We start from the raw sequence: 26,403 nt of genomic DNA on the forward strand, positions 1-26,403 counted from the left end.
ACTTGTTGTTGCCACCTTCCTCTTGTCCCATCTACCTCTTACTCTAACTGTAGCTACAACTAAATAATGATCCAATATATCAGTTGCCCCTCTATAAACATGTACATCCTGGAGCCTACCCATTAACCTTTTATCCACCAATACATAATCTAACAAACTACTTTCATTACATGCTACATCATACCTTGTATATTTATTTATCCTCTTTTTCATAAAATATGTATTACTTATTACCATATCTCTCTCTATACATAGCTCAATTAAAGGCTCCCCATTTACATTTACCCCTGGCACCCCAAATTTACCTACTACTCCCTCCACAACATTTTTGCCCACTTTAGCATTGAAATCCCCAACCACCATTACTCTCACACTTGGTTCAAAACTCCCCACACATTCACTCAACATTTCCCAAAATCTCTCTCTCTCTCCCCTACATTTCTCTCTTCTCCAGGTGCATATACACTTACTATAACACACTTTTCACATCCAACCTTTATTTTACTCCACATAATCCTTGAATTAATACATTTATAGTCCCTCTTTTCCTGCCATATTTTATCCTTCAATGTTATTGCTACTCCTTCTTTAGCTCTAACTCTATTTGAAACCCCTGACCTAATCCCATTTATTCCTCTCCACTGAAACTCTCCCACCCCCTTCAGCTTTGTTTCACTTAAAGCCTGGACATCCAGTTTCTTCTCATTCATAACATCCACAATCATCTCTTTCTTATCATTTGCACAACATCCACGCACATTCAGACTTCCCACTTTGACAATTTTCTTCTTCTTATTCTTTTTAGTAATCTTTACATGTACAAACATATATATATACACACACACCCCTCTGGGTTTTCTGCTATTTTCTTCCTAGTTCTTGTTCTTGTTTATTTCCTCTTATCTCCATGGGGAAGTGCAACAGAAATCTTCCTCCGTAAGCCATATGTGTTGTAAGAGGCGACTAAAATGCCGGGGGCAGGGGGCTAGTAACCCCTCCTCTTGTATACATTACTAAATTTAAAAAGAGAAACTTCGCTTTTCTTTTTTGGCCACCTTGCCTTGGTGGGATACGGCCAGTTTGTTGAAAAAAAAAAAAAGTGTAACTACACAAAAAAAGTTATGAAAGAACTAGTTGCATCAGTGGACTCTTGATTCCAAATATGCAGTACCATGCTTCTGGAATAAATTTAACATTGTAGATGGTATCTGCTATGCTAGAACTGCATGGAATGAAGTGCCCAAATCAACATTAAATGCAGGCTGGGGAGAGTTATGGCCTTCTGTACTTAATTCTTTCACTGGTTTTTCCTTGCCTGAGAGTCTGGTTCAGGAAATTGTTCAGCTGGCAAGGAGATTACCAGGTGATGGTTTTGAAGATATGAATGAAGAAGATGTGAATGAGCTTTTAGATGATGAAGACAGGAGTCCACGGGAAATGTTGGCAGAGCTTGATGCACAGATACAAGGGAGGGAGATAACAGAAGATGAAGAATCTGAAGAAATAGTTAACATTGCAGCAGTTATGTGAGCAGTTCCATATTATTCGTAGAGTTGCTGACTTTTTCACTGAAGATGACTCTGACAAATCTAGAAGCAGTGCTCTGAAGTGGGGTCTAGACCAGCTGACAACACCTTACCATCAGCTGTAAAATGTACTGCAGGGTAAAAGAGCCCCGAGATCCATTACAGAATTTATGTACACTCCAATACAACTATCGACTTCAGTACCAGAACCTCTACCATCCACTTCTGTCGACAACCAACAACCATCCACCCGAGCCCAGTTGGGCCACACCATGCATATCCACTCTCTTCACAATCACCCATAATTTAAAGCAAGAAATACTATTATTTCTATTGCATTTGTAGTCATATGCAGTAATATATCACGACAATGAACTACAATTACATATTCACTTTTATTTTTGTAATACATGTTGGTCTAAAAAAAAAAGTTGTTTGGCTTTTGGGTGCTTCCAGGAATGCAAACCTAATTTTCCCACAAGTTCTTCAGTTCATCTAACATGATTTTTTTTACCTAACACGAAGTTTTCAGGAACGTAACTACCATTCTAAATGACAGTCTACTGCATTACAAAACGAAGTTTAAAAGTATATATAGTGTGAAAAGTATTTGACCACCAAGTTCAAAAACAATACCATTGAGATGTGCTTAATTTGTACATGTATTATAATGTACTGTAAGCTTATGGCACAGAACAAGCAGCTTATATGGAATAAATAATAAAAAAAAAAAGCTTCTTCAAACATAGAATGAATCAAAGAAAAAGAACTGGATAATTACACTTTACACCTTGATGTTGTCAAGTGTATGTCGATAACTGCTCAGTCTTCACATGTAAGTATGGCTACAATCATAAATTTTACGTCAGAACTTACAATATATTACATTTTTTATTTTTTCAACACAATCGCAGTCTCCCACCGAAGCAAGGTGACCCCAAAAAAAAGAAACACTTTCACCATCACTTACAATATCACTGTCTTTGCAAAGGTGCCCAGATATGAGAGTTTAAATGTCACTCCAAACAGTCAATATCCCAAACACCTCCTTAAAGTGCAGGCATTATACTTCCCGCCTCCAGGACTCAAGTCCAGCTAACCAGTTTCACTGAATCCCTTCACAAAATATTACAATGCTCACACTCCAACAGCTTGTCAGGTACCAAAAATCATTCGTTTCTATTCACTCCTATCTAACATGTTCACACATGCCTGCTGCATGTCCAGGCACTTTGCACACAAAGCCTCTTTTACTCCCCCTCCCCTTTCCATCTTTTCCTAGAACAACCTCTACCCCTCCTCCCCTACACTACATATTTATACACCCTCCAAGTCAACCTATTTTGCTCCTTACTTTCTAAATGCCCAAACCATCTCAACCCTCTTTAGCCATCTGAACAATAACTTTAGTAACACCACACCTCCTCCTAATTTTCACACTATAAATTCTCTGCATAATATTTACACTACACATTGCCCTTAAGCACTACATCTCCACTGCCTCCAGCCTCCTCCTCATTGCAGCATTTACAACCCATGTTTCACACCCATACAAGTGTTGGTACCACTATACACTCATACATTCCCTTCTTTGCCTCCATGGATAACTTTTTTTTTGTCTCCAAAGACACCTCAATGCACCATTCAACTTTTTTCCTTCATCATTTCTGTGAGTAACCTCGTCCTTCATAAACTCATCTGCTGACAAATCTACTCCCAAATATCTGAACACATTCACTTCTTCCACACTCCTTCCCTCCATACTACCTAACTTGTTTGATACCCTCATCACCTTATGCTTATCGATGTTTACTTCCGACATTACACACCCTCCAAAAATCATCCACTAACCTTAGCAATTTCTCTTTAGATTCTCCCAAAAGCACAGTATAATCAGCAAAAAGTAACTGTCAACTCCCATTTTGTATTTGATTCTCCATAATTTAATCCCACCCCTCTCCCCAACACCATAGCATATACGTACGTCTTTTACAATTCCATTTATAAATACAGTGGACCCCCAGTTATCAACCGCTTTTGTTATCGGTCAAGTCGGTGATCGGCTGGTTTTTTGGCGCCCAGTTATCGGCCATTAATTCGGTGATCAGCCGTTTGGGACGTGTCCGTCTGCTGGCTGGGGCCACTTGCGCATCAGTTTGGCTGTCTCTCTTTCAGTGGCTGAGGAAGCTTCTGCTCGTATATCCAAACATTTCGCTTATTTCCCATTGTAGTTTGTGTTATTTTTGCAGTGCAACTGTGAAATAAGTAACCATGGCTACAAGGAAAGTTCCTGTGGTAAAGAAAGTGAGAAACACCATGGAATTTAAGCATGAAGTGATAAAAAAGTTTGAGAGCGGTATGAGAGTGCTGGAACTTACCAGGATGTACAGCAAGAATAAATCAACAATTACATCCATCCTGGCAAAGAAAGAACAAATCATGGATGCTAATGTTGCAATAGTAGTAACAAAGGCCACCAATAATGGAAGAGATGGACAAGTTATTATTTTTTGTGGATTAAGGAAAAAGAATTAGTGGAGAGAAATAGAGTGACTTCAAGAGTGTATCAGTCTGTAGTGGAAGGAAGGCGGGGTAGGGGTCGGCCTAGGAAACATTGGAGGGAGGGGGTAAAGGAGGTTTTGTGTGCAAGGGGCTTGGACTTCCAGCAGGCATGAGTGAGCGTGTTTGATAGGAGTGAATGGAGACAAATGGTTTTTAATACTTGACGTGCTGTTGGAGTGTGAGCAAAGTAACATTTATGAAGGGGTTCAGAGAAACCGGCAGGCCGGACTTGAGTCCTGGAGATGGGAAGTACAGTGCCTGCACTCTGAAGGAGGGGTGTTAATGTTGCAGTTTAAAACTGTAGTGTAAAGCACCCTTCTGGCAAGACAGTGATGGAGTGAATAATGGTGAAAGTTTTTCTTTTTCAGGCCACCCTGCCTTGGTGGGAATCGGCCAGTGTGATAATAAAAAATAAATAATTAGTGGGAGACAGTGTTGTGGAATTGATTATTTGAGAGAAGGCAAGGGAGTTGCATGAGGATCTTGCAAAGAAAATGCCTGGAACAAGTGCTGCAGTTTGTGAATTTAGGGCCAGCAAAGGATGGTTTGATAGATTTAAGAAGCGTAGTGGCATACACAGTATTGTAAGGCATGGTGAGGCTACAAGTTCTGACAAATGTATGATTGAAAGATTCGTGCAGGAATTCCAGGGGTACATAAAGGCTGAAGGATTCAAACCCCAACAAGAGTTCAATTGTGACAAAACAGGCTTCTTTTGGAAGAAAATGCCAAACAGGACCTACAATACCCAGGAGAAAAAGGCACTGCCAGGACACAAGCCTATGAAAGACAGGCTTACTGTTTTGTTGTGTGGTACTGCTATGGGGATTTCAAAGTGAAGCCTTTACTCGTGTATCACTCAGAAAATCCCAGTGTTTTCAAGAAAAACAATGTCATAAAGAATAGATTATGTGTCATGTGGAAACTAATCATAAGGCATGGGTCACAAGGCAAATTTTCAAAGAGTGGGTTAATGATGTGTTTGGCCCAAGTGTGAAAAAATAACTCCTGGAAAAGAAACTGCCACTCAAGTGCCTCCTGGTACTGGACAATACTCCTGTACTTCCTCCAGACTTGGAAGGCCAAGTGTTTAGGGACTTCAATTTTATAAAAGTGAAGTTCTTGCCTCCTAACATCACTCTTCTCCTCCAGCCCATGGACCAGCAGGTCATTTCTAACTTCAAAAAACTCTACACCAAAGCACTGTTTCAAAAGTGCTTTGAAGTGACCTCAGACACTCAGTTGACCCTAAGAGAGTTATCAAGGAATTACTTCACTATCCTCCATTGTGTAAGGCTTGGGAAGGAGTGACTTCCAGGACTTTGAACTCTGCTTGGAGAAAACTGTGGCCAGATTGTGTCCAAGAGAGGGGTTTTGAAGGGTTTGAGGCTGACCCTGACCCTGCCAACCCTGTGGACTCTATTGTGGCACTGGGGAAGTCCCTGGGGTTGGAGGTGAGTGGCGAGGATGTGGCAGATTTGGAGGAGGACCACAGGGAAGAGCTAACCACTGAAGAGCTGCAAGAGCTTCAACTCAAACAGCAACAGACTGCAGCTGAGGAACTTGCTTCAGAGGAGTAGGGAGAGGAAGTGAAGGAGGTGCCTTCTTCATTAAGAACATTTGTGCAAAGTGGAATGATGTGCAAAGATTTGTCGAGAAGTACCACCCTGACAAAGCTGAAACAAGCCATATCTGCAACATGTTTAGTGACAAAATCCTGTCCCACTTCAGGGAAATCTTAGAGATGACAGAAACAGAGCACTCTGGACAGTTATTTTGTGAGACAAGGGTCCAGTGACTCTCAAGCTGGTCCTAGTGGCATTAAAAGACAAAGAAGGGAAGTAACCCTAGAGAAGACTTTGCAACCTAAAGTCTTTATGCAGGGGGATTTCCCTGCCAAACACTAACTCCTCCCTCTTTCCTCCTCCCTATCTCCCAGAAGCCAGCATTAGCCTTCAATAAAGGTATGTAATATTTTAATTGTTAAAAAAAATATTTGTTTGTGAATATTTTTCTTTGTAGGTAGTAGGTTAGTAGACAGCAACCACCCAGGGAGGTACTACTGTCCTGCCAAGTGAGTGTAAAACAAAAGAATGTAATTGTTTTACATGATGGTAGGATTGCTGGTGTCTTTTGTCTGTCTTATAAATATGCAAGATTACAGGTATGTCTTGCTACTTCTACTTACACTTTGGTCACACTACACATACATGTACACATTTATTTATACACACTCAACTGAGATTTCTTTGAATTTATCTTAATAGTTCTTGGTCTTATTACTTTTCCTTTCATATCCATAGGGAAGTGGAATAAGAACCTTTCCTCCATAAGCCATGCGTGTTGTAAAAGTCAACTAAAATGCTGGAAACAATGGGCTAGTAACCCCTTTTCCTGTAAAGAATACTAAAAAGAATAAGAAGAAAATTGCCAAAGTGTGAAGTCTGAATGTGCATAGATGTTGTGCAAATGATAAGAAAGAGATGATTGTGAATGTTATGAATGAGAAGCTGGATGTCCTGGCTTTCAGTGAAACAAAGCTGAAGGGGGTGGGAGAGTTTCAGTGGAGAGGAATAAATGGGATTAGGTCAGGGGTTTCAAATAGAGTTAGAGCTGTGATGAATGGTTTGAAAAACCGACATGTTGAAGATTGAGACACTTATGCAGCATATGGGAATCTTTATTCAGGAAACGTTTCGCCACGCAGTGGCTTCATCAGTCCAATACAAAGAGGAAGGCGTAAGGAGAGGAGGAGAATGAGGTAATCAGTCCCTCAACCTGGAGCTAAAGAAGGAGTAGCAATAATGCTGAAGGATAAAATATGGCAGGAAAAGAGGGACTATAAATGTATTAATTCAAGGATTATGTGGAGTAAAATAAAGATTGGATGTGAAAAGTGGGTTATAGTAAGTGTATATGCACCTGGAGAAGAGAGAAGTATAGAGGAGAGAGAGAGATTTTGGGAAATGTTGAGTGAATGGGTGGGGAGTTTTGAACCAAGTCTGAGAGTAATGGTGGTTGGGGATTTCAATGCTGAAGTGGGCAAAAATGTTGTGGAGGGAGTAGTAGGTAAATTTGGGGTGCCAGGGGTAAATGTAAATGGGGAGCCTTTAATTGAGCTATGTGTAGAAAGAGATTTGGTAATAAGTAATACATATTTTAAGAAAAAGAGGATAAATAAATACACAAGGTATGATGTAGCACGTAATGAAAGTAGTTTGTCAGATTATGTATTGGTGGATAAAAGGTTAATGGGTAGGCTCCAGGATGCACATGTTTATAGAGGGGCAACTGATATATTGGATCATTATTTAGTTGTAGCTACAGTTAGAGTAAGAGGTAGATGGGACAAGAGGAAGGTGGCAACAACAAGTAGGAGGGAAGTGAAAGTGTATAAACTAAGGGAGGAGGAAGTTCGGGTGAGATATAAGCGACTATTGGCAGAAAGGTGGGCTAGTGCAAAGATGGGTAGTGGGGGGGGGGGGGGGTTGAAGAGGGTTGGATGAGTTTTAAAAATGCAGTATTAGAATGTTTTGTGGTTATAGGAGGGTGGGGGCAGGAGGAAAGAGGAGTGATTGGTGGAATGATGAAGTAAAGGGTGTGATAAAAGAGAAAAAGTTAGCTTATGAGAGGTTTTTACAAAGCAGAAGTGTTATAAGAAGAGCAGAGTATATGGAGAGTAAAAGAAAGGTGAAGAGAGTGGTGAGAGAGCGCAAAAGGAGAGCAGATGATAGAGTGGGAGAGGCACTGTCAAGAAATTTTAATGAAAATAAGAAAAAAATTTGGAGTGAGTTAAACAAGTTAAGAAAGCCTAGGGAACATATGGACTTGTCAGTTAAAAACAGAGTAGGGGAGTTAGTAGATGGGAAGAGGGAGGTATTAGGTAGATAGCGAGAATATTTTGAGGAACTTTTAAATGTTGAGGAAGAAAGGGAGGCGGTAATTTCATGCACTGTCCAGGGAGGTATACCATCTTTTAGGAGTGAAGAAGAGGAGAATGTAAGTGTGGGGGAGGTATGTGAGGCATTACGTAGAATGAAAGGGGGTAAAGCAGCTGGAACTGATGGGATCATGACAGAAATGTTAAAAGCAGGGGGGGAAATAGTGTTGGAGTGGTTGGTACTTTTGTTTAATAAATGTATGAAAGAGGGGAAGGTACCTAGGGATTGGCGGAGAGCATGTATAGTCCCTTTATATAAAGGGAAGGGGGACAAAAGAGACTGCAAAAATTATAGAGGAATAAGTTTATTGAGTATACCAGGAAAAGTGTATGGTAGGGTTATTATTGAAAGAATTAGAGGTAAGACAGAATGTAGGATTGTGGATGAGCAGGGAGATTTCAGAGTGGGTAGGGGATGTGTAGATCAAGTGTTTACATTGAAGCATATATGTGAACAGTATTTAGATAAAGGTAGGGAAGTTTATATTGCATTTATGGATTTAGAAAAGGCATATGATAGAGTGGATAGGGGAGCAATGTGGCAGATGTTGCAAGTATATGGAATAGGTGGTAAGTTACTAAATGCTGTAAAGAGTTTTTATGAGGATAGTGAGGCTCAGGTTAGAGTGTGTAGAAGAGAGGGAGACTACTTCCTGGTAAAAGTAGGTCTTAGACAAGGATGTGTAATGTCACCATGGTTGTTTAATATATTTATAGATGGGGTTGTAAAAGAAGTAAATGCTAGGGTGTTTGGGAGAGGGGTGGGATTAAATTATGGGGAATCAAATACAAAATGGGAATTGACACAGTTACTTTTTGCTGATGATACTGTGCTTATGGGAGATTCTAAAGAAAAATTACAAAGGTTAGTGGATGAGTTTGGGAGTGTGTGTAAAGGTAGAAAGTTGAAAGGTGAACATATAAAAGAGTAAGTTGATGAGGGTATCAAATGATTTAGATAAAGAAAAATTGGATATCAAATTAGGGAGGAGGAGTATGGAAGAAGTGAATGTTTTCAGATACTTGGGAGTTGACGTTTCGACGGATGGATTTATGAAGGATGATGTTAATCGTAGAACTGATGAGGGAAAAAAGGTGAGTGGTGCGTTGAGGTATATGTGGAATCAAAAAACGTTATCTATGGAGGAAAAGAAGGGAATGTATGAAAGTATAGTAGTACCAACACTCTTATATGGATGTGAAGCTTGGGTTGTAAATGGAGCAGCGAGGAGGCGGTTGGAGGCAGTGAAGATGTCCTGTCTAAGGGCAATGTGTGGTGTAAATATTATGCAGAAAATTCGGAGTGTGGAAATTAGGAGAAGGTGTGGAGTTAATAAAAGTATTAGTCAGAGGGCTGAAGAGGGGTTGTTGAGGTGGTTTGGTCATTTAGAGAGAATGGATCAAAGTAGAATGACATGGAGAGCATTTAACCCTTAAAATGTCCAAACGTAGATCTACGTTTTTTCAACATTTCAAAGTATGTAAAAAAACGTAGATTATCTTTTCTTTTTTTTTTTTACATTTGAAAATGTGTAAAAAAACTTTGATCTACTTTTTTTTGGTTATATTTGAAAATACGTAAAAAAACATAGATCTACTTTTGGAGCACTACACATGTGAATGTAAATTTGTTTGGACAGTTTAACCCTTTGAGGGTTTCGGACGTACTAGTACGGCTTATGACCCAGGGTTTTTGACGTACTAGAACGCCTAAATTCTAGCGCCCTCAAATCTAGTGGGAGAAAGCTGGTAGGCCTCCATATGAAAGAATAGGTCTATGTGGTCAGTGTGCATGGTATAAAAAAAATCCTGCAGCACACAGTGCATAATGAGAAAAACAAAAACTTTGACCGTTTTTTTGGAATAAAACAGCGACTTTGCACTGTATTTTCGTATGGTATTTATTGTTGTATTCTAGTTTTCTTGGTCTCATTTTATAGAATGGAAGGCATATCACAGAAATTGAGATGATTTTGACTGGTTTTACAGTGAAAAGTACCTTGAAATTGAGCTCAAAGTAGCAGAAATGATCGATTTTTACCAAAGTTCAAAAGTAAACAAATCATGCCAAGCGTCCAATACACGTCAACTGGTGAGTCTAATATTCTTTTGCTAGTGCGCCAATATGATTCATACCATTTTTTACACTAATGCAGTAGTCTGCATAACAGTAAATCTTCTATTTTTTGTGAGAATAAAAATTCAAAGTGGAAAGCAAAAGAATGTAAGAGGGGCCTTGAGATGTGACTAATGAACAGAGGAAATGTCACTTTAGTGCCAGGAATGTATTTCTTGTTTGTTCTGGACCCTATTCGGAAATTGGCATCTTTTGAAATTTGTGTGAAATTGGCAAAATTGCTAAATTCTAACCACTGTACTGGATAGTTGAAATTGGTAAATGGGTGGCTTCTTGCACTCATTCAATAGAAAAAATGGAGTCCTAGCGAAATGTTCATGTTTTTTGTCGACTAGTACAGTGCAACTGGCCGAAAATGGGGTTCAAAGTGGGCAAAATCGCCGATCCGTAAACATCGCCGAGACCGCTAACTTCGTGAGAGCATAATTCCGTAAGTTTTCCATCAAATTTCATATTTTTTTGTGTCATTATGATTGGGAAAAGATTCTCTATCTTTTCATAAGAATTTTTTTTTTTTTTTTTTAAATTTGGCCGACCCTGAGAACGAGTCTCGGAGAGGGCCTGTCGACCCTCAAAGGGTTAAGGGTTAAATCTGTAGGAGAAGGAAGGCGAGGTAGGGGTTGTCCTCGAAAAGGTTGGAAGGAAAGGTTAAGGGAGGTTTTGCGGGCGAGGGGCCTGGACTTCCAGCAGGCGTGCATGAGCATGTTCGATAGGAGTGAATGGAGATGAATGGTATTTGGGACCTGACAATCTGTTGGAGTGTGAGCAGGATAATATTTAGTGAAGGAATTCAGGGAAACCAGTTATTTTTATATAGCCGGACTTGAGTCCTGGAAATGGGAAGTACAATGCCTGCACTCTAAAGAAGGGGTTCGGGATATTAGCAGTTTGGAGGGATATGTTGTGTATCTTCATATGTACAGTGGAACTTCGCCTAACGAACACATCGCATAACGTTAAATCCACCTAGTGATACATTTTAACGCAAAAATTTTGCCTCGGCTGGCGCTAAAAAACTCGCTCAACGCGGTTCGTTCGAGACGTGTCCATGAGTGGCCTGAGCCTGCCTCACTTGTTCCGTGGGTGCCAGTGTTTACAAGCCAGCCACCGCGGTCGCTTCCAAGCATACAAGCGGAACATTTCATATTATCACAGCCTTTTTAGTGATTGCACCTGCAAAATAAGTCACCATGGGTCCCAAGAAAGCTTCTAGTGCCAACCCTACAGCAAAAAGAGTGGGAATTACTATGGATATGAAGAAAGAGATCATTGCTAAGTATGAAAGTGGAGTGCGTGTCTCTGAGCTGGCCAGGTTGTACAAAAAACCCCAATCAACCATCGCTACTATTGGGGCCAAGAAAATGGCAATCAAGGAAGCTGTTCTTGCCAAGGGTGCAACTTTGTTTTCGAAACAGAGATAGCAAGTTATAGAAGATGTTGAGAGACTGTTATTGGTGTGGATAAACGAAAAATAGATAGCAGGAGACAGCATCTCTCAAGCGATCATATGTGAAAAGGCTAGGAAGTTGCATGACGATTTAATTAGAAAAATGCCTGCAACTAGTGATGATGTGGGTGAATTTAAGGCCAGCAAAGGTTGGTTTGAGAGATTTAAGAATTGTAGTGGCATACATAGTGTGATAAGGCATGGCGAAGCTGCCAGTTCGGACCACAAAGCGGCTGAAAAATATGTGCAGGAATTCAAGGAGTACATAGACAGTGAAGGACTGAAACCTGAACAAGTGTTTAATTGTGACGAAAGAGGCCTGTTTTGGAAGAAAATGCCAAACAGGACGTACATTACTCAGGAGGAAAAGGCACTCCCAGGACATAAGCCTATGAAAGACAGGCTTACTCTGTTGATGCGTGCCAATGCTAGTGGTGATTGCAAAGTGAAGCCTTTATTGGTGTATCACTCTGAAACTCCCAGAGTGTTGAGGAAAAACGATGTCCTCAAGGCTAATTTGTGTGTGCTGTGAAGGGCAAACAGTAAGGCATGGGTCACTAGGGACTTTTTCTATGACTGGTTACACCATGCATTTGCCCCCACTGAAAAATTACCTAATTGAAAAGAAATTAGACCTTAAGTGCCTCCTGGTATTAGACAATGCCCCTGGTCATCCTACAGACGTGGCAGAGCGACTTTATGGGGACATGAGCTTCATTAAGGTCAAGTTTTTGCCTCCTAATACCACTCCTCTCCTGCAGCCCATGGACCAGCAGGTCATTTCCAACTTCAAGAAACTGTACACAAAAGCTATGTTTGAAATGTGCTTGTAGTGACCTCAGAAACTCAACTGACTAAGAGTGTTTTGGAGAGATCACTTTAGCATCCTCAATTGTGTAAACATTATAGATAAGGCTTGGGAGGAAGTGACTAAGAGGACCTTGAACTCTGCTTGGAAGAAACTGTGGCCAGAATGTGTAGACAAAAGGGATTTTGAAGGGTTTGAGGCTAACCCTGGGAATCCTATGCCAGTTGAGGAATCTACTGTGGCATTGGGGAAGTCCTTGGGGTTGGAGGTTAGTGGGGAGGATGTGGAAGAGTTGGTGGAGGAGAACAATGAAGAACTAACCACTGATGAGCTACTAGATCATCTTCAACAGCAAGAGGCCACACCTGAGGAAACTGCTTCGGAGGAGGGGATAGAGAAATTGAGGAAGTTGCCTAATTCAAAGATTAAGGAAATGTGTGCAATGTGGCTTAAAGTGCAAACCTTTTTTGATGAAAATCACCCTCACACAGCTATTGCAAGCCGTGTTGGCAACCTGTACACTGACAATGTTGTGAAACACTTTAGGAATGTCATAAAGGAACGGGAGGTACAGGTCTCTACGGACAGATATGTTGTGCGACAGAGGTCCAGTGACTCTCAAGCTGGTCCTAGTGGCATTAAAAGAAGAAGAGAAGTAACCTCGGAAAAGGACTTGCCACATCAAGTCCTAATGGAAGGGGATTCCCCTTCTAAACACCAACACCATCAACACTCTCCCCTCCTCCCATCCCATCAATCATCACCAGATCTTCAATAAAGGTAAGTGTCATGTAACTGTGCATGTCTTCTTCAGTTTGTGTGTATTAAAATTAATATTTCATGTGGTAAAAAAAATTTTTTGTTCATACTTTCGGGTGTCAGGAACGGATTAATTTGATTTCCATTACAGTGGACCCCACATAACGATATTAATCCGTTCATGAGAGCTCATTGTTATGTGAAATTATCATTATGCGAATGAATTTTCCCCATAAGAAATAATGGAAATCAAATTAATCCGTGCAAGACACCCAAAAGTATGAAAAAATTTTTTTACCACATGAAATATACATTTTCCTACACACAAAGAGAAGGATACATGCACAATAGTAGAGTAGTACATGCACAGTATATATTGTGCATGTACTACTCTACTAAATGAAGAATAAATGACACTTACCTTTATTGAAGATGCAGCAATGACTGATGAGACACTGTGTCCTGGGAGTGCCTTTTCCTCCTGAGTACTGTAGGTCCTGTTTGGCATTTTCTTCCAGAACAGGCCTTATCACACTGTGTATGCCACTACGATTCTTAAATCTCTCAAACCAACCTTTGCTGGCTTTAAATTCACCAATATGAGCACTAGTTCCAGGCATTTTTCCCTGTTCACCTGGGTGTTAGTCGACTGGTGTGGGTTGCATCCTGGGAGACAAGATTAAGGACCCCAATGGAAATAAGTTAGACAGTCTTCGATGACACTGACTTTTTTGGGTTATCCTGGGTGGCTAACCCTCTGGGGTTAATTGTTTCTTGGTATTCTCAATAAGCCACACCAACAACGGTGCTACAGCAGCAGCAGCAGCTGACGGTGGTACAGCAGCAGCAGCAGCAGCTGACAGTGCTACAGCAGCAGCAGAAGCTGACAGTGCTACAGCAGCAGCTGACAGTGCAGCAGCAGCTGACAGTGCTACAGCAGCAGCAGACAATGCTACAGCAGCAGCAGATGGTACTACAGCAGCAGCAGCAGCTGATGGTGGTACAGCAGCAGCAGCAGCTGACGGTGCTACAGCAGCAGCAGCAGCTGACAGTGCTACAGCAGCAGCAGCAGCAGCTGACAGGGCTACAGGAGCAGCAGCAGCAGCTGACAGTGCAGCAGCAGCAGCAGACGATGCTACAGCAGCAGCAGACGATGCTCCAGCAGCAGCAGCAGCAGACGGTACTACAGCAGCAGCAGCAGCTGACGGTGCTACAGCAGCAGCAGCAGCTGACAGTGCTACAGCAGCAGCAGCAGCAGCAGCTGACAGGGCTACAGCAGCAGCAGCAGCAGCAGCAGCTGACAGTGCTACAGCAGCAGCAGCAGCAGACGGTACTACAGCAGCAGCAGCAGCTGACGGTGCTACAGCAGCAGCTGACAGTGCTACAGCAGCAGCAGCAGCTGACAGTGCAGCAGCAGCAGCAGCTGACGGTGGTACAGCAGCAGCAGCAGCTGACGGTGCTACAGCAGCAGCAGCAGCATCAGCAGTTGACCATGGTACCACAGTATTTCGATAATATTTCACCCTTTTTACCACAGGGTTGGCACTAGAAGCTTTCTTGGGGCCCATGGTCACTTATTTTGCAGATAAAATCACCAAAAACACTGTAATAATACAAAATGTTACGATTGTATGCTTGGATGTTACCGCGGAGGCTGGCTTGTAAACAATGCCACCGGCGGAACATGTGAGGCTGGCTCAGGCCGCACATTAGACGCGTCTCGGACGAATAGTGTTGAGCGGGTTTTTTAGCAGTATGCGAGGCAAAATCTTAGCGATAAAATGTATCGGTATGCGGATTTAACGTTATGTGATGCCAACGGTATGCGGGGGTCCACTGTATTTCTTATGGGGAAAATTAATTCGCCTAACGATAATTTTGCCTAACGTTGAGCTCTCAGGAACGGATTAATAGCGTTAGGCCAGGGTCCACTGTATATGTTTCTAAACTGTTGTGTTCTGAGCGCCTCTGCAAAAACAGTGATTATGTGCGAGTGAGGTGAAATTGTTGAATGATGATGAAAGTATTTTCTTTGTGGGGATTTTCTTTCTTTTTGGGTCACCCTGCCTCGGTGGGAGATGGCGGACTTGTTGAGAGAAAAAAAAAATTTTGTCTGGAACGGATTAATTGTATTTACATTAATTCTTATGGGAAATATTATTTCGGTTTTCAGGTGACCTTCCGGAACGGATTACGGCCAACAACCGAGGGTCCACTGTTCGTTAAACAACCATGGTAACATTACACATCTTTGTCTAAGACCTACTTTTACTGGAAAGTAATCTCCCTCTCTCCTACACACCCTAACCTGAGCCTCACTATTCTCATAAAAATTCTTTACAGCATTTATCAACTTACTGTTTCATACACTCGCAACATATGCAACATTGCTCCCCTATCCACCCTATCGTATGTCTTTTCTAAATTCATAAATGCAATAAAAACTTCCCTACCTTTATCTAAATATTGTTTCCTTATATGCTTCAATGTAAACACTTGATCTACACATCCCTTACCCATTCTGAAGTCTCCTTGTTCAGCTGCAGTCCTGCTCTCTATCTTACCTCTAATTCTTTCAGTAATAACTCCTACCATACACTTTACCTGGTATGCTCAGTAAACTTATTCCCTATAATTTTTACAATCTCTTTTGCCCTCCTTACATAAAAAAAATTTACATGCCCTCTGCCAATCCCTAGGCACCTTCCCCTCTTTCATACATTTACTGAACAAAAGTACCAACCACTCCAAAACTACATCCTCACTTGCTTTGAACATTTCTGTCATGATCCCATCAGTTTCAGCTGCTTTACCACCCTTTCATTCTACCTAATGCCTCATGCATCTCACACACTCACATCAGGATCTTCACTCCTAAAAGATGTTATACCTCCTTGGCCAGTGCATGAAATTACTGCCTTCCTCTTTTCATCAACATTTAACAGTTCCTCATACTATTCCTGCCATCTTCCCAATAACTCCAACTCCCCATCTACTAACTCCCCTATTCTGTTTTTAACTATCAAATCCATTCATTCCCTAGGCTTTCTTAACCTGTTTATCTCACTCCAAAATTTTTTCTTAGTCTCGGCAAAAATCTGTTTACAGTGCCTCACCCACTGTATTATTTGCTCTCCTTTTGCACTCCCTCATCACTCTCTTCACCTCTCTTTTACTCTCCATAAACTCCACCCTTCATGTATCACTTTGCTCTATAAAAATCTCTCATAAGCCACCCTTCTCTCTTTTACCACACCCTTTACCTCATCATTCCACCAAGCATTCCTCTTTCAATCTGCATCCACCTTCCTATAGCCACAAACTTCTACTCTGCATTCTACTACTGCCTTTTTAAAACTATCCCACCCCTCTTCAACCTCCCCACTACCTATACTCACATTAGCCCACCTTTCTCCCAATAGTTGCTTATATCTCACCCAAACTTCCTCTTCCCTTAGTTTATGAACTTTCACCTCTCTCTTTCTTGCTGTTGCTATTTTCCTTTTACTCCATCTACCACCTATTGTTCATTTTAAATGAACTAGTAATAAGTAAAACATCTCATGGAACACTACACATTTAATGTATATGCAGAACTCAAGATTATCTTGCAAGTCTGACACAATCTCAATGTAGTACAGCACGGGGTCACCCTGACTTGCAGAGCCTAAGTTATGATGCTCTGCACTTGAGAACAAGATTCTAAAAACACACTATACTGAGAAATGTCAATTCATAACTGTCAATTGTAACCTCCAAACATGCGACTCAATTATGATTTGAACTATCATTTTCCATATGATAACAGGTTCTGGCTTTCAAACAATTCATTTCTAATGTGAAACATTGTGGGCACATGCTCATGAGTTAAGGCACTTCCTGCACTTTTGACATCAAACCATCCACAGATACAGTATTATAAATTCAGAGGCATTGCAATTATGAAATTTGTTAGTAGTAGCTTTCATTAACTCAACTGGCTCCCAACTTACCTAGTTTAACTTCAGCATTATCTGTGAGAAGCACGTTTTGACCTTTTATATCCCTATGGATGACTTTACTTGCATGTAGGTGAGACAAACCACGCAGTATTTCCCGAGAAATGTATGCGATCCATTCTTCTTTTAAACTCTGGCCCTTGGTGGCTGTGAAAACAATGTTATACATGTTAAATATAGAAAGTAGTCTCATTATACAATAGAGAGAAAAAAGCAAGAAGTATGAATATGAATATTAACCCATAAGCTGCTAGACAAAAAAAGTTTGCAACTACATAATGTATTTTAAGATATAACTGTTACCACTTTATACAAGTAAAACAATATATTGTATGTATATATAGAGGGAGGAGGATAGGGAGATGAAAATATACTTACTGAATTGTACTCACTGCACTGTTGGGGGGTGGGGGGGATCAAGACTCAGCTCCTGGCCCCAAATTTTAAACTACACTTATCAACTTCTGGCCTCTTGGACCTTATAATATTTACTCTTGAAGTTGTGCAGTAAGTTTGCCTCCATTGCTGCCTCCTCTAGATCATTCCATTTTTTAACTACTCAAGGACTAAAGTTATATTTACTAACATCTTTTTTATGGATCATCTGTGTCTTCAGCTTCCAGCTGCATCCTCTTGAGCCACACCCAGAATGAATCGCACAATTTTGTTCCGGATGATTTGTGGTATGTTCATTTTTTTTTAAAGCACAGTACCATGAAGAATACGAATAATCAACATTTTTTTTTTTTTTTCAACAAGTCGGTCGTCTCCCACCGAGGCAGGGTGACCCAAAAAAAAGAAAGAAAATCCTCAAAAAGAAAATACTTTCATCATCATTCAACACTTTCACCACACTCACACATTATCACTGCTTTTGCAGAGGTGCTCAGAATACAACAGTTTAGAAGCATATACGTATAAAGATACACAACATATCCCTCCAAACTGCCAATATCCCAAACCACTCCTTTAAAGTGCAGGCATTGTACTTCCCATTTCCAGGACTCAAGTCCGACTATATGAAAATAACCGGTTTCCCTGAATCCCTTCACTAAATATTACCCTGCTCACACTCCAACAGATCGTCAGATCCCAAGTATCATTCGTCTCCATTCACTTCTATCTAACACGCTCATGCACGCTTGCTGGAAGTCCAAGCCCCTCGCCCACAAAACCTCCTTTACCCCATCTTTCCAACCCTTTCGAGGACGACCCCTACCCCTCTTTCCTTCCCCTATAGATTTATATGCTTTCCATGTCATTCTACTTTGATCCATTCTCTCTAAATGACCAAACCACCTCAACAACCCCTCTTCTGCCCTCTGACTAATACTTTTATTAACTCCACACCTTCTCCTAATTTCCACAATCCGAATTTTCTACATAATATTTACACCACACATTGCCCTTAGACAGGACATCTCCACTGCCTCCAACCGTCTCCTCGCTGCTGCATTTACCACCCAAGCTTCACATCCATATAAGAGTGTTGGTACTACTATACTTTCATACATTCCCTTCTTTGCCTCCATAGATAACGTTCTTTGACTCCACATATACCTCAATGCACCACTCACCTTTTTTTCCCTCATCAATTCTATGATTAACCTCATCCTTCATAAATCCATCCGCCGACACGTCAACTCCCAAGTATCTGAAAACATTCACTTCTTCCATACGCCTCCTCCCCAATTTGATATCCAATTTTTCTTTATTTAAATCATTTGATACCCTCATCACCTTACTCTTTTCTATGTTCACTTTCAACTTTCTACCTTTACACACATTCTCAAACTCATCCACTAACCTTTGCAATTTTTCTTTAGAATCTCCCATAAGCACAGTATCATCAGCAAAAAGTAACTGTGTCAATTCCCATTTTGAATTTGATTCCCCATAATTTAATCCTACCCCTCTCCTGAACACCCTAGCATTTACTTCTTTTACAACCCCATCTATAAATATATTAAACAACCATGGTGACATTACACATCCCTGTCTAAGACCTACTTTTACCGGGAAGTATTCTCCCTCTCTTCTACACACCCTAACCTGAGCCTCACTATCCTCATAAAAGCTCTTTACAGCATTTAGTAACTTACCACCTATTCCATAAACTTGCAACATCTGCCACATTGCTCCTCTATCCAGTGTATCATATGCCTTTTCTAAATCCATAAATGCAATAAAAACTTCCCTACCTTTATCTAAATACTGTTCACATATATGCTTCAATGTAAACACTTGATCTACACATCCCCTACCCACTCTGAAGCCTCCTTGCTCATCCGCAATTCTACATTCTGTCTTACCTCTAATTCTTTCAATTATAACCCTACAACATGACATGGTATAAAGGCTTGACATGTGGTCCTGCAGGCCTCAGTAGGTAGACTTTGTACCTGCCTATAGAGGAATTTTAGCCTGGCATTCACTTTGTTTTTTTTTACTACAATGTTCACTATCAATTCTTTTGACTTGCTTGGGTCAAAGAGAACTCCCAGATATTTCACTGAAGGTGCTGAAGTGATGGGATCCCCATTACATTGGACAATGGACATTAAAAGTATTTACCCTTTTCAGTTTACTTTTCATGCCAAAGAGTATGTCTTCTGTTTTCCAGACTTGTAGAAATTGTTTGTCTACCAGCCATTTGCTGCAGGACTCTAGTTCTAGTGATAGTATGTTAGCTATATCTTGTGGGTCTTTACCTGAGACTAGCAGAGCAGTCATCTGCAAACAACAGATACACTTGATACTGATGGGCATGTCATTCACATAACGTAAAAATAGCAAGGGACCAAAAATACTACCTTGCATTTGATACCTTTGATGAGTTCCAAGAGTTTTTCTACTCCCAGAGCCCAGCTATGCCATCAGCAGGGGTTCTGATTCTATATTATTGATCTTCACCATTTTATTTTTTTGGGGGAAAAAATCAATAAAAACAAAATGGTAAGGAATATCAAAAATCCACATAATCATTTTGTAGAACCATCATTCCTCAAGAAAGTGTGCAAAAATCATAACAATCCGTTCACTAGTTCTCGAAAAGTGTGACTACAAACAACTAAAACTCCTGAGTTTTTTTTTCATTCTGTGTAAAACTCCACGGTCACCGCGTGCCAAGTCTTGGCAAACCGTGCACCCCTACTCATCTCAGCAGCCCACAGGGTACTGGCATAATACTGCTCTGCGCACTGTTTAGTTCTCCAATGAGAAAGTGCCAACTAGTGTATTTGGAAAGAAACAATCATAAAAATCATAATTTTTGGAGTAAAAGAAAAAAAATCAGAAATTGGCATCATGTCCTCTTGATGACAGCAGGAAAAAAAATTACATTTTTAGAAAAAAGATACTTAGAAATGTGATAGAAATAAGCTGAGTGCATCAAAATGGTGCCAGAATTATGCACTATTTTTTAGTAAGATAACATTTTTTCCAAATTTTTTCAATTTTTTTTTCTTTTGAGGAAGCAAGCCTTCCCCTCCTTAAACCAGTCTACAGAACCTTTGCTGATAACTTGCAGTTTCTTACGTAATATATTATGGTTAATTGTATCAAATGCCTTTTGCAAGTCTAAGGTCACCATACCTATGAGATTCCCTAACAAAATTTGAGTTCTCAGGTAGTCCATAAGATTAACTGGGAAGTATCAGTCCAGTAAGATCTCCCGAAACCTGAATGGTAACTATGGGGAATGTTTTTTGGCATTCAGATATTTTGATAATACACCATTTTCTCTAGAATTTTGGCCATCACACTGAGTATACAACAGGTCTATAATTGCTGTCAGACCTACCATTTTCTTGAAGATAGGAGTAACTCTGGCCTCCATGAACCCTGTGAAGAAAATTCTCCAGTAAAGGAGGTATCTCTCAGCACCCCCTCAGCCCTGAGGGACTTAGCCCTCCTGGAAGGGGCTAGTGGACTCTTCCTTCTTCGGAAACAGCTTTATGAGGAACATATGTCTGTACCATAGCATCACAAAGCACACCTTCCTCGAGGCACGCTTTGCTAGAGTTCCTGATTAACTACACAGCGAGTTAAACGAGAGTAATTACACTTCCTCCATAGCAGGAAAACAAAGGGAAAACCTGCACTCCACTTTATCTACAAGTTGGGACTACGTATTAGGAATTCTAGTCACTAGCTAGATAACAAGAAACCTACTCTCTTGTACTGAATACTGTTGCAATGTGTAGTAAGGAAGAGATATAAAGCTGAACTCAGCAGTTCTTTTGTGTGGAGGGTGACTGGTGGGCACTTGAGCAGAGCGACAAGCTAGGTTGAATTCAAACATGAGAGCATGAACACGTCACAAATCTCTGGCTGAGAACTAAGCATTAAAAAACAATAAAAAGTAAAATACACACACAGTACACTCATTACTTACCTTAAAATATTTGTAGTCTTAATGTAGGGTGAGAGATGAGTAGTATTTATTTGTAGGAAGTCAGGTGTGGTAGGTATGGTAGTCAGGTGTGGTAGCCCACTTGGCCACCCCACCCACACATAATATACAACATTTAAATGCTCTAAAGTGATAGAATGCATATACAGTACACTTATTACTTACCTTAAAATAAGTGTAGTCTTAATGTAGGGTGAGAGGTGAGTAGTACTTATTGTAAGAAGTCAGGTGTGGTAGCCCACCTGGCTACCAACCCACACATAATATATGACATTTAAAGTGCCCTAGAGCAATAGAATGTATATACAGTAAGCTCATTACTTACCTGAAAATATTTGTAGTCTTAATGAAGGGTGAAAGGTGAGTAGTATTTATTTGTAGGAAGTCCGGTGTGGTAGCTCCTATACCTCCTACCATACCTACATGAAATATGCCCCAGCACAATTATTATTATTATTATTATTATTATTACCATCAACATACCTTGCTCACCGAGATTAATCCTTTCTAACAACTGCCCCTAGATGTTATCATAAACGATAGAGGAAGAGTAAACAAGAGAGGAGAAGGGACTCTGAGAACTGTAAACAAATAGACAAACACGTAAGAGGAGTCACTCCGTCACGACAATGAATGTTAATACCTGTCCACTTGTCATTCATACACGTACACTTGCGTAAGTTGGTGAAGCATTTACCCCACAATACGAACACTTACATCGTGCACAAGTTGTCTTCACATTAGTGCAGTCAAACAAATAAATGAATAGCTATGAGTGGTGTTGGACTAGAGAAAACGTAATTCTTGCCATCACTCTTGACAAGCTGAGTGGCTACCACATCTCATATTTGTCAGTTTTTTCTACTGTGGGTGTATGTATCACGTTTTTTATATAATTTAAAAAAATAATATTTCATAGATGGATTAATGAAAATGTCTATATTAACATAATATACGACATTTCAAGAACTCCATAGAGATTATTATTTATTAATAATATGGTGTCTTCAACACTAGTGATTTTCATGTGTACCTGCACACCAGCACAGTGTGTAAGTTTATTTAGGTACAAGTTTTTTTTTTTTTTTCAACAAGTTGGCAGTCTCCCACCGAGGCAGGGTGACCCAAAAAAAAAAAAAAAAAAAATCCCCAAAAAGAAAATACTTTCATCATCATTCAACACTTTCACCACACTCACACATTATCACTGTTTTTGCACAGGTGCTCAGAATACAACAGTTTAGAAGCATATACGTATAAAGATACACAACATATCCCTCCAAACCACCAATATCCCAAACCCCTCCTTTAAAGTGCAGGCATTGTACTTCCCATTTCCAGGACTCAAATCCGACTATATGAAAATAACCGTTTTCCCTGAATCCCTTCACTAAATATTACCCTGCTCACACTCCAACAGATCATCAGGTCCCAAGTACCATTCGTCTCCATTCACTCCTACCTAACACGCTCACGTAAGCTTGCTGGAAGTCCAAGCCCCTCGCCCACAAAACCTCCTTTACCCCCTCTCTCCAACCCTTTCGAGGACGACCCCTACCCCGCCTTCCTTCCCCTATAGATTTATATGCTTTCCATGTCATTCTACTTTGATCCATTCTCTCTAAATGACCAAACCACCTCAACAACCCCTCTTCTGCCCTCTGACTAATACTTTTATTAACTCCACACCTTTTCCTAATTTCCACACTCCGAATTTTCTGCATAATATTTACACCACACATTGCCCTTAGACAGGACATCTCCACTGCCTCCAACCGTCTCCTCACTGCTGCATTTACCACCCAAGCTTCACATCCATATAAGAGTGTTGGTACTACTATACTTTCATACATTCCCTTCTTTGCCTCCATAGATAAACATTTTTTGACTCCACATATACCTCAATGCACCACTCACCTTTTTTCCCTCATCAATTCTATGATTAACCTCATCCTTCATAAATCCATCCGCCGACACGTCAACTCCCAAGTATCTGAAAACATTCACTTCTTCCATACTCCTCCTCCCCAATTTGATATCCAATTTTTCTTTATCTAAATCATTTGATACCCTCATCACCTTACTCTTTTCTATGTTCACTTTCAACTTTCTACCTTTACACACATTCCCAAGCTCATCAACTAACCTTTGCAATTTTTCTTTAGAATCTCCCATAAGCACAGTATCATCAGCAAAAAGTAACTGTGTCAATTCTCATTTTGAATTTGATTCCCCATAATTTAATCCCACCCCTCTCCCGAACGTCCTAGCATTTACTTCTTTTACAACCCCATCTATAAATATATTAAACAACCATGGTGACATTACACATCCCTGTCTAAGACCTACTTTTACCGGGAAGTATTCTCCCTCTCTTCTACACACCCTAACCTGAGCCTCACTATCCTCATAAAAACTCTTTACAGCATTTAGTAACTTACCACCTATTCCATATACTTGCAACAAATGCCACATTACTCCTCTATCCACTCTATCATATCCCTTTTCTAAATCCATAAATGCAATAAAAACTTCCCTACCTTTATCTAAATACTGTTCACATATATGCTTCAATGTAAACACTTGATCTACACATCCCCTACCCACTCTGAAACCTCCTTGCTCATCTGCAATCCTACATTCTGTCTTACCTCTAATTCTTTCAATTATAACCATACCGTACACTTTTCCTGGTATACTCAGTAAACTTATTCCTCTATAATTTTTACAACCTCTTTTGTCCCCTTTCCCTTTATATAAAGGGACTATACATGCTCTCCACCAATCCCTAGGTACCTTCCCCTCTTTCATACATTTATTAAACAAAAGTACCAACCACTCCAACACTATATCCCCCCCCCATCATCGGCAAGGGCTACAATTTCAACAAGCAGTGTCACCAACACCAGACACCCAAGTTTTATACTAGCGTTGAATTCAGTTATCATTTATATTTTTCATTTTCTTTAATGTAGGATCAATATTTCATATTTAAGTGTTTTATATTTTATATTTTCTATATAATAAAGTGTTTATGTTTGTCTGTTATTATTTCTTTTTCTATTCATTAAATTTCCTGAGGAGGAGCCAGCCTTGGTAATACTGTCTGAAGTTATTACAGGGCTGAGTAAGCCTTCACAAGTGGTGACCCTGCCAGGATCAACTCTACTGAATCAAGATTCAACTCCATCTCGAATCTACCATTGATTGGAACTTTAACGCCGCATACCACAGACGGTTACCACCAGCCATGAGTAATCATTCTCTATGGTAGGACTACAGTACAGGTATTTAAAAGATTTGGTGATTGTTATAGTCTTAATTTATTGTAAGTCAAGTCAAGGCAGGAATACTAGTTAATTCTGCCATCTATTTTTGTGTGAGCTTGAAACACTTTGGAGGATTAGACTATAGGGACCCGAGATTTTCCAGTGACAATTTGTTTCATTGAGCTCTTTAATATATCAAGGGAACTGTCATAGGACACTCTTGATTTGTTGGTGAGAAGATTGGATGGTCAAGTGACCCCATTCTACTTACTGTTTGCTCGGAGCAGGCATAGAACCCTTCATTTTAATTAATACATATTGTTTAATTGAAGTAGGGATCGAGCCCTCTGGTTTATTTACAGTTTAAGCGGAGCAGGAATTGAACCCTCCGTTTTCTTTAATACCCGTTTCATTTCCCCTGATAGTTTAAGTTATTCTTTCAAGTATGGAGGAATACCAGTTTTGGATGAATGCTGGAAGTAAGTTAGGAATAACAGGGAAAAATTTAGAATCTTTCATTAGTGCTAAGATCCAGGAAAGACTTGAAAGAGAGAGAATTGAGAGAGAAGAGAGACAGAAAGGGAAAGAGAAGAGAAAAAGGAGAGAGAGAGAATTGAGAGAGAAATCCAAGAAAGACGGTTAGAAAGAGAAAGAGAAGACAAAAAGGAGCGTGATAGACTTGATCGTGAAGAAAGAGCTAGAGTACGTGAGGAACAGGCTAAAATATGTGAGGAACAGGCTAAAATAAGAGAACTTGAGGAAAGAGCAAAGGATAGAGAAGTTGAGGAAAAAGCTAGAGAACGTGAGGAAAAAGCTAGAGAACTTGAGTTAATAGAGAGAGAAAAGGATCGCGAGCTCGAAAAAGCTCGCCTTGAATTAGAGAATAAAAAGTTAACTCTTACACAACAACAATTAGAGGAAGGAGTAATTGAACATCATGCAGCTAGTGCACATATTCCAACACCTAATTTACCTCCCTTCACAGAGGGGGAAGACATAACTTCATACATTATCAGGTTTGAAAATACCGCTACCCTCTGTGAATGGCCTGCTGACACCTGGGCTACCAGGTTAGGAATGTTATTTTCTGGTACCGCTTTGAATATCTATGCAACTTTGTCGCAGGACATCATATGTAATTATAACCTACTGAAGAAGGCAATCCTTAAAGCATATCAAAAAACCACTAATTCTTACAGGAAAGATTTCAGGTATGCCACCTTACAGCCTGGCCAGAACTTTCAGCAGTTACAGGTAACACTCTTTTGTTTGTTCGACTTTTGGATAGAGAGTTCAGGAATTGATCACAGTTATGAATCTCTTAAGAGACTTCATGGTTGCTGACCAGTTCCTGACAGCTCTTCCTCACCAGATATGAACATTCAGCAGAGAACGTAACCTGATTAAAGCTGAGGAAGTTGCTGAGGCTGCTGACCTGTATGCTGAGGCTCACAATTCCTATAAAGACCTAAAGGGATCGAACCCTAAGGGCAAGGGTTCATCAGACCTTAAGAAATCAAAGCCTCTAGTGGAAAGTAAAATG

General features: G+C 40.2%; 1 protein-coding gene across 12 annotated transcripts in view; it reads right to left on the reverse strand.

Moving 5' to 3' along the window:
- msn (serine/threonine-protein kinase msn) overlaps positions 1 to 26,403 on the reverse strand; it is a 777,533-nt gene that overhangs the window by 305,538 nt on the left and 445,592 nt on the right. For 11 of the 12 annotated variants that reach the window (XM_070085846.1, XM_070085843.1, XM_070085845.1 and 8 more), the window contains one exon: positions 17,172 to 17,324. The exons of the other annotated variant lie outside the window; for it this stretch is intronic. In XM_070085846.1, coding sequence (XP_069941947.1) covers positions 17,172 to 17,324 — 153 coding nt within the window. The remainder of the gene's footprint in view (positions 1 to 17,171; positions 17,325 to 26,403) is intronic. 12 annotated transcript variants of the gene reach the window in all.

The sequence above is a fragment of the Cherax quadricarinatus genome, chromosome 17 (genome assembly GCF_038502225.1).
Source record: "Cherax quadricarinatus isolate ZL_2023a chromosome 17, ASM3850222v1, whole genome shotgun sequence".
Lineage (NCBI taxonomy): Eukaryota > Metazoa > Arthropoda > Malacostraca > Decapoda > Parastacidae > Cherax > Cherax quadricarinatus.